This window comes from Poromitra crassiceps, assembly GCF_964638095.1.
Source record: "Poromitra crassiceps genome assembly, chromosome: 26".
Classification (NCBI taxonomy): Eukaryota; Metazoa; Chordata; class Actinopteri; order Beryciformes; family Melamphaidae; genus Poromitra; species Poromitra crassiceps.
In genome coordinates, this window is record NC_139640.1 from 6,554,949 (window position 1) to 6,572,538 (window position 17,590).

Genomic DNA, 17,590 nt, shown 5'->3' on the forward strand with positions numbered 1-17,590 from the left:
GAGCCCGGCGGCGACCATGCCTCCAAGAGGGCGAGACACATCACCTTGTGCCTATCAGCTCACTGAGACCAACCTCTGAAAGACGAGCAGGGAGACTGAGTTCTGCCCTCATCACAAGAGACACAAGACCTCACAGCTGGATGCACACCATGAATTTGAGCCTTCTTTTTGCAAAATGCTGTGACACTGACAGCATCATATTTCAAACAGATTCATTATCATTATCATTCACTACAACATTGATTATCATTATCAAACAAAAAATATATGATATGGACTCCATATCATATATTTTTTGTGATTTTTGAGTGATTTACAACACTCAGTGTTGTAAATCACTTTTTTTGGTGCATCCACTTTCCCTCAACCTGCCTCACCTAGCCTATATTCATGCTAGAGATTTCCTTTTATGGTGGTGGAGAGAGCAATTTGATAGTGATAGCATTAGTAAGAGCAGGAGAGCTAGTGGTCTCAGGCAAGAAAAGGCCAGACGTAGGCTAGGACTAAGATAGATAGGCCTTACCTTTATTCATAAAGGACATAAAGGCTCAGATGAAAAAAATCATTTTAACAAGTCTTATTTTTTTAATTAATACACAGGACAAGATGTTACTATCTGTAGTAACTCAGACAGAGTACTCATTGTGAACAGGAGTTATTTATTCTCGTGAGAAATGTGGCAGCCTGGTTACAACGTAGTTTCAGGAAGTACACTAGATATGGCTTCTTCTTCTATATCCCCGGAACCCCATTACAGAGCCCTCTAGTGCAGTGGTTCTCAAATGGGGTCCGTGGCACTTTGCCAGGGGGTCCGCGAAAAGTTTTCAGGATTTTTTTTTTTAATAAAAAAAAATGCTACATGTTACTTATTCCTTCTCAAACTACTTCCTACATGGTGCTAGTCTATCAAAATATCTTGGCTGTCATTGATTGTGTTGCATAGTGGTTTTCTGTACTGTTGACAAATTGTGATATTGTAAGCCGCTTTGGACAAAACAAAAGCGTCTGCTAAATGACGTAATGTAATGTAATAAAAAAAAAATATATATATTTTTTTTTGCTAAATCTTCATAGTTCAACGAAAATAGTCCATGCTTTAAATCTAAAATGGTTCATGGGTTACATTCTAATAACAAACCTATCAAATTAAAAGTCAAGCACGTTACCGTGGAAACAATTAAGCTTAGCCCAAAATCACAAATCAGAATGAGGGGGTCCCTAGTATATTTTCTATCTTGTAAGGGGTCCTTGGCTGAAAAACATTTGAGAACCTCTGCTCTAGTGGACTGGATGTAGCACAACACAGTGAATCGCACATCATCACATCCCTCCCCCCTTAAGCTGTTTCTATGCAACCAACAGAAACCTTACATCAGACAAGTGTATTAAAAAAAAATTCTTCTTTTTTTCCACAGGTGCCTAAAAACACTCCTAAACAGTTACTGTACTCTCAGTGGAAATCAAAGTCTCTAAGGTGACTGGGCACCTTAGTTTCCCTCTTTGACTGTCTCCTAACTGGAGAGGAAGTTGACACAGTCCCTTGGTTTGTCCCCGATCGTCCTGCAGCTTCGGTCACTGCCGGCTCCTCCGCCGTCTCTCCACTGAGCACAACATCCTCCACGTCCGAGAATGTCTCTGCTGTTGTTGTTATGGGTTGACTTTGCAGAGTTGTGTCAGTCTCTGGTCTCTTCTTCGTGTATTTGTCTGGTTTCTGATACCGAGCCTGGATCTGGTCCACATGTCTCCTTACAACTCTCCCATCAACCAGGATCACTTTGGCCACTGGCCCTGTCACAGACTCAATAACTCCCGGGATCCACTTCGGTCCTAGACTTAAGTTCCGGGTCGGCACCGAGTCTCCCCCTTTTTTCCTTGACTGTTGTGACCCACCCTTAGCTTTTTCTGTGCTAGCTGCGCCTTTTGACCTGCACACTTTCTGAATATGGCCTGTCTTGCCACACTTGTGACAGGTTTCATTTATAAACCTGCAGTCCCCAGCCCTGTGCTGCTCACTCCCACACCTGTAGCACGCCTCCTCCAGCGACTGTGCGTCTCTCACGTCCTTGCTGGCCGTCTCAATAGCATGGGCCAACTCCAGCGCCTTGTCGAAGGTCAATTCCGGCTCCGACAACAACCGCCTTTGTATGCGATCATCACCGATCCCGCAAACCAGCCGGTCACGTAGCATTTCGGCTAACTTGTCTCCGTAGTTGCAATCTTGCGCTAATTTCCTCAGCGCAGCGACGTAGGCCGTGACCGATTCCCCGGGCGTCCTCCTGCCTCTTGAGTTGAATCTGTAGCGCTGCACGATCTCGCTGGGTTTGGGGTTGAAGTGGTCCTTCAACAGTCCCACCAGCTCAACAAAGGACTTGTCTCCCGGTTTAGCAGGGCTGACGAGATTCCTCATTAGACTGTATGTTTGACTGCCAACTGAGCACAGCAAAATAGCCTTCTGCCGAGCCGCGTCATCTATCTTGTTTGCTGCAAAAAAGTGTCCGAGAACTTCACAATATTCCTCCCACGTCTGGGTTTGGCGATCAAAAGGAGCCGTGCTTCCTACCAATGGTAGTACCATGGCGGCCGCCATCTTTCTGTGTAGGGCTTTTGTTTACTTTACTCACGGTCCCGGGAGCTCTCGTCTTTTTGCGGCTATTTAATTAGCAGTCCATGTGCATTCGTGCACTTTCTTCATGAGGCAATCCGCAGTCTGCTTTGGCTTTATCCTCGTCGCTATTTATGTAGTAACTCAGACAGAGTACTCATTCATGTGAACAGAGGAGTTATTTCTTCTCGTGGCAGCCTGGTTACAACGTAGTTTCAGGAAGTACACTTCTTCTTCTTCTTCTTCTTCTTCTTTCTTATTTCCGGCAGTGTAAACGCTACATGGCGTATTACTGCCCTCATCAGGTTCTATACTTCAACTACGCCCACAATTGAGAAAAAAATAAATACGCATAGAAATAAAAATAAATAAACATTATATCCTCTGGTACAACTCTGATTCATGCAGAAATTTCAGCACTGCCTCTGTGATCAGCTGGTGGTTCTTATTCTTCAGGCCAAAAAAAGATTTTAGAGAGAAAGAATAAACTCCTAATACTGTTAACCTCTTATAAAAGATTTCCCTTTCTTTCCTATACCTGTTACATTCTAGAAAAAAACATGCTTGACAGTTTCAGGCTCTCCACACTCACACCGCCCATCTGGATCCCCGGAACCCCATTACAGAGCCCTCTAGTGGACTGGATGTAGCACAACACAGTGAATCCCACATTATCACACTATCCCTTGTGTCAAAATCTGAGGAAAAACACATTTAGAAGCCCAATCCAGAATAAAACAAGCTAACAGGCTAACAAACTAATAAACAAGACACAAATCACCAGTTAGCTACCCTAGCCAACAGCAGTATGAAGCATGTCATTGGGGTTTTCAAGTGGGCACCTTCCTTCACCGACGTTTCGTTAAGTTAGGCCCACGACACCTCAAGAAGGCTTAACGGTGTAATCCAGCGTCCTGGAAACACCCCCCTCCATGCTACCACCGCACAACTGCATATTACCTCACCATCTAAAGCCTAGCTATCCAGGTCGGTTTGGTATGACATTCTTAACTACATGATATCAAGGTCAAACAACATGTTGGGGAGTTTGAGTTGTCACCTAGAATGAGTCAACACACTGTGGTCTAACTTCACCAGAGGTGAGATACATTGCTGCTAACGTGTGCAGAGTGTGACACGAAATTCACACCTCGTGCAGCGCAAGCAGAAGATAATCAACAGGGTTAATTTCTTTCAGATGGGACACTATATACAATATACTATTTTTTAAAATACTGTTATTAGTCTATAAATCACTTAATGGCCTAGGCCCAAAATACATAGCTGAATTGCTCCCACGCTACGAACCTCTAGAACAGGGGTGCCCACACTTTTTCAGCTTGGGAGCTACTTTTAAAATGACCAAGTCAAAGTGATCTACCAAACATATTTATTTATATATATATACACTGAGTATACAGTGGAAAACAGTGGAACAGTGGAACAGTGGAAAAACAGTGGAAAAACAGTGGAAACAGTGGAAAAACAGTGGAAACAGTGGAAAAACAGTGGAAAAACAGTAAAAAAAAAAAAAAAAAAAAAAAAAATCCCTCAATGCCATGCGATCGACCACACTACCTTTGCGATCGACCGGTCGATCGCGATCGACGTATTGGGCACCCCTGGTCTAGAACTCTTAGGTCAACAGGGTCCAGCTTATTAACTGTCTCTAGGATCAAATCAAATCATGGGAAGGCCGCATTTACCCACTATGCTTCTGCTAGCTGGAACAAATTGCCTGAAGACCTCAGATCTGCCCCAACCTTACTTACTTTTAAAAATAGACTAAAGACTTTTATGTTTACCGTCGCTTTTAACTGCTGACAGCTACTATGCAAACCCAATGAGTCCTCTATAAGTTTTTAGCTCTTTCTGCAACTGCTGCGCCTGTTGCTTAATGCACTTTTTTTACTCTTTTTTTAAGTTTTGTTGTGATGCTTTTAAATGTCCATTTTATTCTCTTCTTTTATTCTTTTATTTTCCTGTCAACCATTTTATGTGAAGCACTTTGAATTGCCTCTGTGTATGAAATGTGCTATACAAATAAACTTGACTTGACTTGACTATAACACCTCCCTTCATATGCAATTCTAGGCAATGTAATGGGGGATCGGTATAGAGTAATTATGTTGAGAGAGAAAAAGCATAACAGCGCATAAAATGGCCATAGCCTAGGCCAGTGATACTCAACCTGCGGCCCGGGGGCCAGACGCGGCCCGCAATAGGGTGCAGAGTGGCCCCCCGACGTGATGTGAAATAAACTGTGACTGAGCTCCAGCTAAATTGTCCAGGTACTGTAGGGGATTTTTTGCATGACTCACACATGGAATAGGTGAAAGCGTTTCTAGGTAAAAAGTGGTCAACAACAAGTTCCCTGAGGGATGATTAGCTAGGTGGTGTGGTTTCCTTTCATTGTGTGAACTTGGGCTTTGCGTGCGAGTCTCGGTTCAGTTTGGTATAAAATGATTGTGTGGTGTATAAATAAATCAGATTCATCTATCTTCACAGCGACTCAGAGGGTGTCCTATTATTTCGACATATTATATTTATAACTTAAAATTAGCCTAACTATACATCCTGTGTGCACACAATTGTCAGACTAAACTCCGGCAATCTGCTACAGAAAATGTTACATTATTAAGGTTTGTTTATTAACTGGCCCCTTGGCCTCCTATCATTTTGCAAAAGTGGCCCTAGCTCGGGCAAAGCAAGTTGAGTATCCCCTGGCCTAGGCGCTGGGCTGAGTCGACAATCCAAAAATATTATGGAGTAATGGTAAATGGCCTGCGTTTATATAGCGCTTTTATCCAAAGCGCTTTACCATCAGTAGGTACATTCACCCATTCATACACCAATGGCGGCAGGCTACCACGCAGGGTGCTGGCACACCAACAGGAGCAATTTGGGGTTCAGTGTCTCGCCCAAGGACACTTCGACATGCAGACTGGAGGAGGCGGGAATCGAACCACCGACCTCTTTTATCCAAAGCGATTAGTGGACGACCCGCTCTACCTCCTGAGCTACAGCCGCCCCCAGAGTAATATGGAGTAGTCCTCCATATTATGCATCACATCAACAGCTGCAACACCATGTCAATCAAACAATGCCAATATCACATAGTGTAAAAGCACCAGTGCATGTCAGTACTGTAAGTCCAGCTATGACAATAGGCCTATATATAATATCACTTCCGTAAAATATGACAAAGTAGAAACAACTGAAGGAATAACGTTCTTATTTATATTGCATTGTATGTTTTCTCAATGCATTCTCATTTGTTAATTGGTTTCTTGGTGCCAGCTATTTTCAGAACATTTTTATGCTTTAAAAAGTGATGGGGACAAAATCAGCCCAAATCACGCTGGGGAAATCTCCCCGGTGTAAATGACACACATGCTCAAAATGCAACATGCAGTATGGCTGTATTGCATTCTGGTCTACTCCTGGTTGCTGTGAGTGGAGAACCTGGTAGCAGAGATGGGGACTTGGACTTGGGACTTGGACTTAAGTCACACTTAAGTCTCACTCACAGTGACTTGAGACTTGACTTGAGACTCGTCCTGAAAGACTTGAGACTTGACTTGGACTTGAGTTTTGGGACTTGTGAACAATCTTTATTTTCTTATTTTATTTTTTTGGTGCATTAACATTAAGGAAATATCTACTAATGTCATCCAATCAATGCTGATACTGTATGCTAATAGATAAGGAGGATAATACAGTACATGCTTTGAATTCCTTGGTTTTAGCTCTGCAGTGTTCTAAGCAGACCAGATGGCATGTAGCAGATGATAGAACGCTCATCCATAAGAGACTTTAGACTTGACTTGGACTTGTGACCAAAGACTTGAGACTTGACTTGGACTTGCAAAAAATGACTTGTGAGCATCTCTGCCTGGGTAGTAGGCTACATCATGTCTCTTGTATGATTGTTGAAAAAAAATGCTAGAAATTGGCTTTTGCTCTTCAATTTCGACCGACTGACACCAAAACGTGATATTTTAAATGTTCTGTTAGGATAACACTTAGCCACACTCAATGAAAGCGTTTGGTATGATGATTATCACTGGTGGGAACCAGAGAACGGGCCTATTGTAGGACATAATCCTTTTGGGATCAGTTGGCCTAATCCAATTGAAGTTGAGCTGTTGACAACCCAGATGTGACGTCACTGCGGGTCCGGATAGAAGAAGGCTGAATCAGAAGAATCAGTGCGTGGCAGCAGAGCTCTGCTGGAGAAAACATCTGGACCGAGACGGAATAATGTCTTCTTCTTACTGCATGGAGACACTGCCCTGCCCGCCTTATTGCTATTTCCTAACGGGATTCAGCTTTTAATAATAGAGAAATAACGGTTCGGGGGGGGGGAATAAGGCGTTTGGGTCTTTCAGCTCTCCTGCAGTGTGTCCGAAAGAGACTTGTCAGAAGTTGGCACACAAGAAGGCTACAGACAGTAGCCGTTAACTACTCACCATGGATCAGTCCGTCGCAATTCAAGAAACGTTGGACAAAGAAGAAAGTTGCATCATAGTATCCTTTGCGACTGACATGCATCTGTTTGTGTTGTTTTGCTGGAATTAGCTAAACGGGGAGTTAGCAGCTGATTGAAGTCTGTTTACCCCCGACTCACTTTTTAGCCCAGAGTCGGGGTTGAGGCCTCCTTGTTAGGCTGCGGTGTTTCTCCTGCTAGAAGTGTCTCTAAATAAGTCTAAATAAAGTCCTACATGACTCTGGCAGTTATATCAGTCTAAAGCAAAAACATTAAAGACGTCGTTTTTGTAGCTACAGCAGCACGTTGAGTCGGGTGTGACTGTCATAGGCTTTGGTCCAACTTTTGCAATAACACCTTTCATCCACAAGGTGGCGACGTTGTTCCACCAACTGCAGCCAAGATTAGTTGTAGGCCTAATGAGAGGAATATTATTTGCTATTATATTACAAATATAGTTATTACAAAATTCATGTGTAGATGTCATGCCACTTTGGCCTTTATGAATGCATATATGTGCAAAATGTCCTTAACTAAACTGTAAACATGCCGTCCAATGCGATGTCCTTTCTGACAGTATCACAGAAAGCAGACTGCTGGGTTTGGTGGAGTCCGCAAAAGAACATGCGTGAGTTATTATAACATAACAGACTTGTTAGATAGACATAGGCCTATAGAATAATAGTTCCTGGTGTAAAAACATGATTGATCATGAAAGCATGATCGATTTGAACTACAACTTCAATTGTGCAATGTTTCATCTTTTGTAGGCTTTTTATTTACAACCATAGAAGGATGGCCATTACTGCTGATGACGTGTCCCTAGAAGACATTATTCCCATCTGCCTTGACTTTGCTGTTGTGGAAGGTAAGCAGGTTTAATATATATTTGATCTCAGCAGCTCAAATAAACAGAGAATCACTACGCGGTCAAGACATGGAATAATTTCCCTCAAGATAATTATTGCTTTAAAAATAATAATGGCATAATTCCTAAAGTCACACACATATCCTAATACATGTCTTGTGCTGCAATCTCCTTAGTTTCCTCACCAGATGAACTTGCAGTTGTGGGTGAGTTGTCCTCATTTCCATTACAACTTAATCACATGACTATTGGCTATTATTGATCCACTTAACTTATCAAATGTTGCCTGTGCGCTTCCCTCGCCCCGCCCCCCAGGTGCCGACACCAGAGTGAGAGTGAGCTTCCAGCAGGAGGCGCTGGTGCTCAGACTTCCCTTTGGCTCCCACTCACCGCCTCTTCCTGAGCGAGGTGAACAGAGCCTGGAGTGGTAGGTCGAGCCTCAGGTCTCTTTACCATCTGTTTACATGACTTCAAATCATGTGATCGCAGGTGAAATCAAACAAAATAGATGCACGGCCTTGAAAGTGCTTGATTTTGAAATTGAAATATAGCAGCCAAATTCATCAATATACATTTTTGACTTTATAGAGACATGTCTGGGAAACGCCCACAAAATGTTAAACGGCTGGCGCGCGAGTGGGGTAAAACCGCCGATATATCTCATGGGCTGACTCACCAAAAGACGGTGCTGCGGCTCTAAACTACAGGTTTGGGGGGTTCTAGAGCAGAACACAAGACGTCTGCTCAGATGTGCGTTTACTGCGGTGGTTAAATCCCCGATCGTGTCTGCCTGGGCTGGGCTATCAGCTAAATTCTAACTTTGCTGAATGGATAGAACGGGGGTTTTTACCCCACCCTGACCACGCCCCCAGCCAGGCTGAGCCAGCTAGACCAGCGTCTATGACGAGAGGTGGCCTCAACCTATGGGCTTGTCCAGAGCATATTACAATAAGTACATTTTGTCAAAAGTAGTCCCCTCGACGTGTATCTCAGTCTTCATCTGCTAAGCAGAGGTCAATATGCAGTAGTTCACTATCAAAGCTTGTGAAGATCACAGTTTAGGCCTCTCTCTGATGTCTTTTGACCAATGTCATCATGTCTCTGTTACTCCAAACGTGCCGATTTCAACTCCTTGATTTTCTACCAAGCATGACCTTGAAAGACCTTGAAAAGTCGTTGAACTTGATGTTCTTATATGAGAACACTGCTAACCAGTTGAAACGAGACAACAACACAAGTAGGCCACTGAGTGTAAATTGCTGTCGGTTGCACAACACTAAACTCTTTGTTCATCGTAGTATTTTGATGCACCAGATATCCTCTGGCTCAGGAAATGAGTGAGTTGCACGTCTGAGAACTGGCTGACGTTGGAAGGCATGCAAAACATCTGCTCTCATTATCTCTGGAGGAAACCTGCCCGGCAAGTCTTCATCTGCTTCCTTGTTGTGACAGTAGAAGGAGGTGGAGAGATTTGAGCGTAAAATACACAAATTATTATCGGCTTCAATTTGGAAAATAAGCAAACTGGGGAGGGAATTGGAGAAAAGAAAAGAAGGCTTGTGTGGTTAGACCAAATTTAGAAACTGCAAAACCTGTTGATCTGTCAGTCAACAGCCACACGTGACACACACTAGAGAGAGAGAGAGAGAGAGAGAGAGGGAGAGAGAGAGAGAGAGAGAGAGAGAGAGAGAGAGAGAGAGAGAGAGAGAGAGAGAGAGAGAGGTAAGAGAGAGGGAGGGAGAGAGAGAGAGAGAGACAGAGAGAAAGAGAGAAAGAGAGAGAGAGAGAGAGAGAGAGAGACAGAGAGAGAGAGAGAGAGAGAGAGAGAGAGAGAGAGAGAGAGAGGGAGAGAGGGAGGTAAGAGAGAGGGAGGGAGAGAGAGAGAGAGTTGAGAGAGAGAGAGAGAGAGAGTTGAGAGAGAGAGAGAGAGTTGAGAGAGAGAGAGAGAGAGAGAGTTGAGAGAGAGAGAGAGAGGGAGAGGGAGAGAGAGAAGTAAGAGAGAGGGAGGGAGAGAGGGAGAGAGAGACAGAGAGAGTTGAGAGAGAGAGAGAGAGAGAGAGAGAGTTGAGAGAGAGAGAGAGAGAGAGTTGAGAGAGAGAGAGAGAGAGAGAGAGTTGAGAGAGAGAGAGAGAGAGAGAGTTGAGAGAGAGGGAGAGAGAGAGGTAAGAGAGAGAGTTGAGAGAGAGAGAGAGAGAGTTGAGAGAGAGAGAGTTGAGAGAGAGAGAGTTGAGAGAGAGAGAGAGTTGAGAGAGGGGTGGGGTGGGGTGGAGTTTGAATGATAGTTTGGAAATCCATAAAAAAGGACACGTTAAAAGGATCTGTTCCTGCCTCTCAAATAATACTTTTTTTTTTATAAGCGTTTACTTGTTTTCTGTCTCTGTGTTGCTCATCTGAATGGCACGGGCCACATGAAAGAGTGACACACACAGGCTACTTTGTTGTGGACGCGTCACTTTTGGCACTGACTCACGACTCCACAAGGGAGACATTTCACATGCCGATGGAAGAGAGACGATGTTGCTTTTAGACTTTTGTGGTAGAGCCACACAGGCTGTTTGGACCCGGTGAGGTGATACCACCAGTGATGGAAAGTTTAAAAGACCTGGCAGATGTTGTTACTAGGAAGAATGTGAAAAACTCTCAAGGTAAGCGAAGTGAGATCGCTTTAATGTGGGATACAATATTTGAGCTTGTGGTTTTGTCGAAAGCGGTCGAGCAGAGAGTGTGGTCTGAAACGGTAGGAGCAGAGTGAAGAGAAGTCTACTGATTATTCTTGTTTTCCCTGTTGATCTTGATCTCAAAATTGTTTCCCCTCCGACCTTACCATTGCTGTTCCTCCAGTTTCTCTGCTTTTCAAATCAGCAGAAAATCCAAGTTTTGAGTTCTAGCTTCACTCGCAACGCATTGTTTGGATCATCCTCACCACGTTTTCCAATTCTCTCCTTTTTCTCCGTCTTTCCCTCAGATGTTTGCAAGTCTCCGTCGCAGGTGCCGAAGTTTGAGTGGGTTAAGAAGTACCACAAAGCCAGCAGGGGCCAAGGAGGATCGGTCAAACAGGCCCTCGCCCCTCTCGGAGCAACGCTCTCTAAACTCAACCAGCACAGGAAAACAGGTTTGCCATCTTATTTCTATTTGTGGAAGCGCTCTCCTTTCCGAGAAAGTTGACTCGAATCACCGCTCCGCTAGCGTCCATTCAGTGGGTGACAGTCTTGATGTTTATCTAAGCCAGTGGTTCTCAAATGGGGGTCCGGGGACCCCCAGGGGTCCGTGGAACTTTGCTAGGGGGTCCGCGAAAAGTTTTCAGGAAAATAAAAATAAAACCCTTTTTATTTTTTTTGCAAAAGCTACATAGTTAAATGAAAATATTTCATGCTTTAAATCCAAAATGGTTCATGGATTACATTCTAATTCAACAAACCTATCAATTTAAAAGTCAAGCCCGTTACCGTGGGAACAATTAAGCTTAGCCCAAAATCACAAATCAGAATGAGGGGGTCCCCGGTATATTTTCTATCTTGTAAGCGGTCCTTGGCTGAAAAACATTTGAGAACCTCTGATCTAAGCTGATCATCAGTGATATTGATGTTTTTTTTTGTGTGTGTTTTGCCCTTACGCTGTTTCTCAGCAGACATGTCTGACAAAATGCCTATATCAGGCGGTTGCCTCATAAAACGGGAACAGTTTTGCAATTAGCCTACTTCCCTTGACTACAAATGGCCCAACCGACACGACTTGAATGACGAGTAATCCTCTTCAGAAGCATCGTGCTCATTGAATCTGAGGGGGCGAGATTTCTTGGGGGAGAAAAAAAGAGAGGAAAAAAAGCAGTCATTAGTAGTAGAGCATCAATCCCCTTTTCAAACATGAAAATGAAAAGCTGTTAATTATTATGGGTATAGTTTGTATAGCAGGTTAGTTGGCTATGTCAGTGAAAATTATTGATTGATTGATTGATCGATTGATTGTTGATCATTATTGTCTGTGTTCAGTGTTGGTGAGTGGCCTTCCCCATCGGAGATGTGCTGTGGTTCCAAAACATCATTAAAAAACATCATTAAGATGAATCATCTCTGCTTGCTGAGCTTCAAAGGCCTTCAGGCATGTGAGGGAGAGAACGTCCAGGTCTGCTTGACCAGAGTGAGAGTTGAATCCTCCTGATGAGGTGATGGAACTTTACAGCAGACTCCGGAGGGTGGGGGCCAGCCACTCCTCGTTATAAGATATAGATATGAGTTAGCTTTGGGGGCACTTGTTCTGAAACTTCCAGTCGAGTGTGACTCTCTGTATACAGACAGACCATTACTTGGAAATAAATCCTCCTTTGTTAATTTCAACGAGCGACTGATTAATTGTTTCAAACAACAAGCATTTTTTGCCATTACAGCTACTTGTACCATGCAGCTAAAGATAGCATTGTGATGTTAGCCAGAGTTGTTATGGCAGTGAGCTGTTAGTTTTTACCACCACTATTACAGATTATACTATTAGCAAAACACTGAAACAGGCCATTTGATGTCTCCAGGTCAAGATGCAGTTTTTTTTTAAATAATTAGCATTGTGGGTATAGTCTTTTTATGTGAATACCATTTTGGGTGAAGTAAGATTGAGCTATATTTCAAGAAAAGTGGCAGCAACCATAGGTTGAGGCGATGTCTCGTCATAGACACTGGGTTAGCTGGCTCAGCTTGGCTGGGGGCGTGGTCAGGCTGGGGTAAATCCCCCGTTCTATCCATTCAGCAAAGTTAGAATTTAGCTGATAGCCCAGCCCAGCCCAGGCAGACACGATCGGGGATTTGACCACCGCAGTAAACGCACATCTGAGCAGACGTCTTGTGTTCTGCTCTAGAATCCCCAAACCTGTAGTGTAGAGCCGCAGCATCGTCTTTTGGTGAGTCAGCCCATTGAGATATATGGGCGGTTTTACCCCACTCGCGCGCCAGCCATCCATATCACATTTTGTGGGCGTTCTCTATAAAAGCACAAATAATTGACCAAAATCTCTAAATAAATATACAGTATTTACCCTAATGAGAAAAGGAGCAAAAATATTGATGGTTACCTTATTTATTTATGCAACTTTATTGTATTTATACTTTTAAAGAGAGTTTATTAAGTAATATTGATAATAGAAATTGTAAAATAAATGGTTTTTGTGCTGTCTCCCAATTCTCACTATTCCAATAGAGACAGTCTGCTGTTGTTAAATGGCTGGCGCGCGAGTGGGGTAAAACCGCCCATATATCTCATGGGCTGACTCACCAAAAGACGGTGCTGCGGCTCTAAACTACAGGTTTGGGGGTTCTAGAGCAGAACACAAGACGTCTGCTCAGATGTGCGTTTACTGCGGTGGTTAAATCCCCGATCGTGTCTGCCTGGGCTGGGTTATCAGCTCAATTCTAACTTTGCTGAATGGATAGAACGGGGTTTTTTACCCCACCCTGACCACGCCCCCAGGCTAACCCAGCGTCCATTGTGGGCGTTCCTAGAGCCTGTATGGGCGTTCCCAGACATGCGGACTGTCTCTTGATTTAACATATTTTAAGTCACCAGAATTGCTCAAACACATTTTTTATGCTATGATATGGTTGTTGTACACGTAAATCAGCAAAAAAAAACAAAAAAACATTTGCATTCCGCAGATTTTAAGAAAAAATATGCGCAGAAAATGCAAAAAAAAGAAAAAAAGTGCGCAGATTCCGTTTGGGCCTAGTATAGTGGGGGTTCCGGGTTGAACAGAGATGTCAGTTGATATTATTTTGGTGCACAGTAGTAGGTTGCTGTGGTCTCTGCCTGCTTCTGCGGCAGCAGCCGAGGAGACTCCTCCTCCTCCTCGCTAGCCTGGAGACTCCTCCTCCTCCTCGTCTCCAACACTCCTCCTCCTCGCTAACTCCTCCTCCTCGCTAGCCTGGGCAGGTCGCTCGGCAGATTGGACATTGCGCTGCCTGCACAGAATGTGTGGTGGGAGCGGTACAGGGAGATGTCTAGGGTGATCAGAGACTCTGGTATGAGAAATCATTACTGATTTTGTTGAATTTGACGTGGTGGAGTAGCGAGTGGTTGTATCCCTCTGTCATTTATGAAGTCTGAACCATAATTAGGCTCCTACCTAATGTGAACAAAATTAACGATATATGGTAGATTCTCTTCAAGGCAGCTAGCTAACTTTAGCAAGAACGCTAGCTAGAAGGCCATTATTAGCTAGGCTAAGTAATGATTATAGCTAGTATTAATCTCTGGGAGTATGACTATCGTTACGTGTTGCCGATCTAGCTAACGCTAACGTTATTATAGGTTGGTAAACTAGTGTGGTGGTAGACTGGTGACTCGTTGTTGATGTTTTTCATTGATGTTGTGGATGATGGACGCTGCTGCTGAGGACGTTAGAAAATCACAAACCTGTTGTGGTTGCTGGTGTAATATTAACGTTATAACATGGGAGTTGTCATCCTGGCTGTCGCCTGCTTTTGTGTCGGTTTCCTCTGCTCCTGCCCTGCAAAACGGTTGTTCGCATGTGGCTAACTGAAGCCCTGTTAGCTTTGCGCCATGGTTACCTGTAAACTTTCTCTAGACCACTTTCCAATGACACAAAAGCTGCTTCAGCAATCGCCACAGGGCCTGGGTGGTTACACTGGAAAGGCGTTCTGTTATCCAGTGACACTATAATAACATGATACATTTTCCATTTTAAACGTTTTCCTCAAATTAAATGGTTGTGTTGAGAGCAAAATTGTATTACTGATTGATGGTGCTAGGGAGTTATGCAATGCTGAACTTTGAAGTGGCACTTGCTGTAAGATGGTGTGACTAACTCCAGGTGTAATACGGAAGAGACATGTACAGTACAACAAGACAGAACAGCTTTCAACTTCAACCGCTTTCAATCACACAGACATTTTGGACAGACATATTGCCTTGACATCAAGACATCATTTAAATGTGTCCTCTATTAGCCAGTATATACTACTACTCCGCTTCCATGTGGAATGTTTAAAGCTCATTATCTGTTTACTAAAGCCATATGCAGGAATGTAACACATGCAATATAGGCTGAGCTATTCCTCGGGATCAGAGAGGTTTGATTAAATTCCTTCTTTCTTAGAAATATGACACCTGGTTCAGCTATTTTTTTTTATTTAACCTTTATTTGACCAGATAAGACATTTGAGATACAAGATCTCTTTTGCGAATGTGATCTGAAAGCTAGTGCTTGCAGTACCAGATATGAGGATTTGACCACATAAAGATGTTTCAGATGGTGTTGCATAAGTATACTGAATGAATGAATGAATGAAAGAATGAATATTTTATTTTCGTGTCATATCTAACAAAACATTCCGGTATGTTACCCAACCAGAAGCTTCCAGTGCAGCCCAAATTAGAGCAACAGAGTATATATACATGCAGACATGAAATGCCTATACATATATAGTACATACATATACATTCATACATACCTGCACATAGAATACGAAAATAAAAAAATAAATTATAATTTATCAGTTATACGTCAACCTTCTCCTCCTGTCCCACGCTTTAGAAAGAAATTCAGAGAATGCAAAAATATGATCAAAAATAAATTCGAGTAGAACTCCGTTCTCACGATCATATTTAGCTCAGGAGTATGGACTCTTTTAAACATTATTTCTCTCAAGTCATGATACAAAGGACAATATAAAATGATTGTACTAATTGTAGGGCAAAAAAGAGTAATATCTATTTGGCCATTACGTTCTGCAAACGATAATCTTTCAATTTGACAGTTGCGATGTAGGGCTTTTCTTTGGTGCACCTGTGAGTGTGTTGGATGTGGAGTTTCAACCTCACACAGCAGCGTTCTTAAACGCACTTCTAAAGACGTCTCACAGTTTGCTGGGCCTTTTCTCATCATACCATCATACATCATCCTCTTTTCTTTTCCTATTCGCTCTGACACACACACACACACACACACACACACACACACACACACACACACACACACACACACACACACACACTAGGCCTGCACGATATGAGGAAAATCTGCGATGTGCGATAACATTGTTCAATATAGCGATGACGATACGACTTGCGATAAATAAACAAATATTAAAGTATGCATATTAGCTATACGGTTCCTATGTCGTTCTGCTTTAATAATGCTAACATAGACCCCAAACATAGCCTATGCCCACTGAATAAAGAAATGACATACACACTGACTCTAGCTGAAACTACACACAGCGTGTTTGGGCTTTGGCAGAGGGGCGGAGCGCACTGTTGCAAGGGAAAGGTGTACGCTGGATTTACAACACAAGACAAAATGATCAGACGCTGAGTGGGAATGCATGACGCATGTAAATAAAACCACTTTTGTTACTCATTGCGTTTCAGTCAGTCTTTGCCATGTGTTTATTGCGCATGTTCATATTGCGATGACGATGAATTGTGCAGCCCTAACACACACACACACACACACACACACACACACACACACACACACACACACACACACACACACACACACACACACACACACACACACACACACACACACACACACACACACACACACACACACACACACACACACACACACACACACACACACACACACACACACACGCGCATTTAAGGCCAGGGGGGCCAGAATGGAGCCTGTGGAGTTTCCCAGTATACAGATACAGATACAGATATAGGCTATCTCAATTGTGGCATTCTGCCAGCCAGGTCGACCCTTGACCCCTTGATGTTCTGCATCTCTGCTCCCTCTCAGTGAGATCTTTGATGTCTCATTGCTGTGTTGACGGCATGCGAACCAATACTAAAATATTAGGCTGTGGCTTTACACGGTGAAACTTTCACCCAACTTTAGTTGGTTGAAACTGCAAATGATTTGCACGCTCTAAAGCCCTCTGCAACACACTTGAAACTTGTCTGAAACTGAAACTCAGCTGCAACAGTTGCAAAACTCGTTTCATGCAACAGCCAATCAAAACGCTAATAAGTAGGCTATTAATACACTGATGGATCTCTTCCTATACACCCCGATACGACACGTCCGAATTGGTATTATCCATCTAGAATAGGGATGTTCATCAATTATCGAAAATCGATAATTGATCGTTAAGGAATTGAATTGATCATGTGGAATTTTGATCAATTATTGTTATTATAATTTTTTTTTTTTTTTTTTTTTTTTTTTTGCCGACAAGGTTTGGGTGGAATTCGTTCCTCCTCGCTCCACTCCATTGCACAGCTGACTAACGTGAGGTGGAGCTTCATATAGTCTCTAGTTTTCTGGCTGGGCACGGGCCTTTGTGCCAACAAAACTGTTTTAAACATGGGGAATTCACACCGGCATGCGCCGGGGACAGCAGTGTTAGAGAGGAGACACATTGAAATAAAGAGTTCATTGAGGAGAACATGTTGTCTTTCGTATTTTCTGCCATAGGCATTCATTTTGTAAAAAAATAAATATATATATATATATATATATATATATATATATATATATATATATATATTATTATTATTATTAATATGATCGATAATCGATAATTGATCGTTCAACTTCATCAAGACCCCTTATGAGCACAACACATCAACTTCATCAAGACCCCTTATGAGCACAACACAGACCACTTCATCA

The 17,590-nt window shown here is 42.9% G+C and overlaps 1 protein-coding gene across 1 annotated transcript in view; it reads left to right on the forward strand.

Annotated features, from left to right (window-relative positions):
• Positions 1 to 7,679: 7,679 nt before the first annotated feature.
• LOC310798637 (type II inositol 1,4,5-trisphosphate 5-phosphatase-like) overlaps positions 7,680 to 17,590 on the forward strand; it is a 42,275-nt gene continuing 32,364 nt past the window's right edge. The window contains 6 exon segments of the mRNA XM_083661178.1: positions 7,680 to 7,719; positions 7,862 to 7,959; positions 8,136 to 8,165; positions 8,275 to 8,348; positions 8,350 to 8,386; positions 10,925 to 11,071. Coding sequence (XP_083517304.1) covers positions 7,887 to 7,959; positions 8,136 to 8,165; positions 8,275 to 8,348; positions 8,350 to 8,386; positions 10,925 to 11,071 — 361 coding nt within the window. The 5' untranslated portion in view covers positions 7,680 to 7,719; positions 7,862 to 7,886.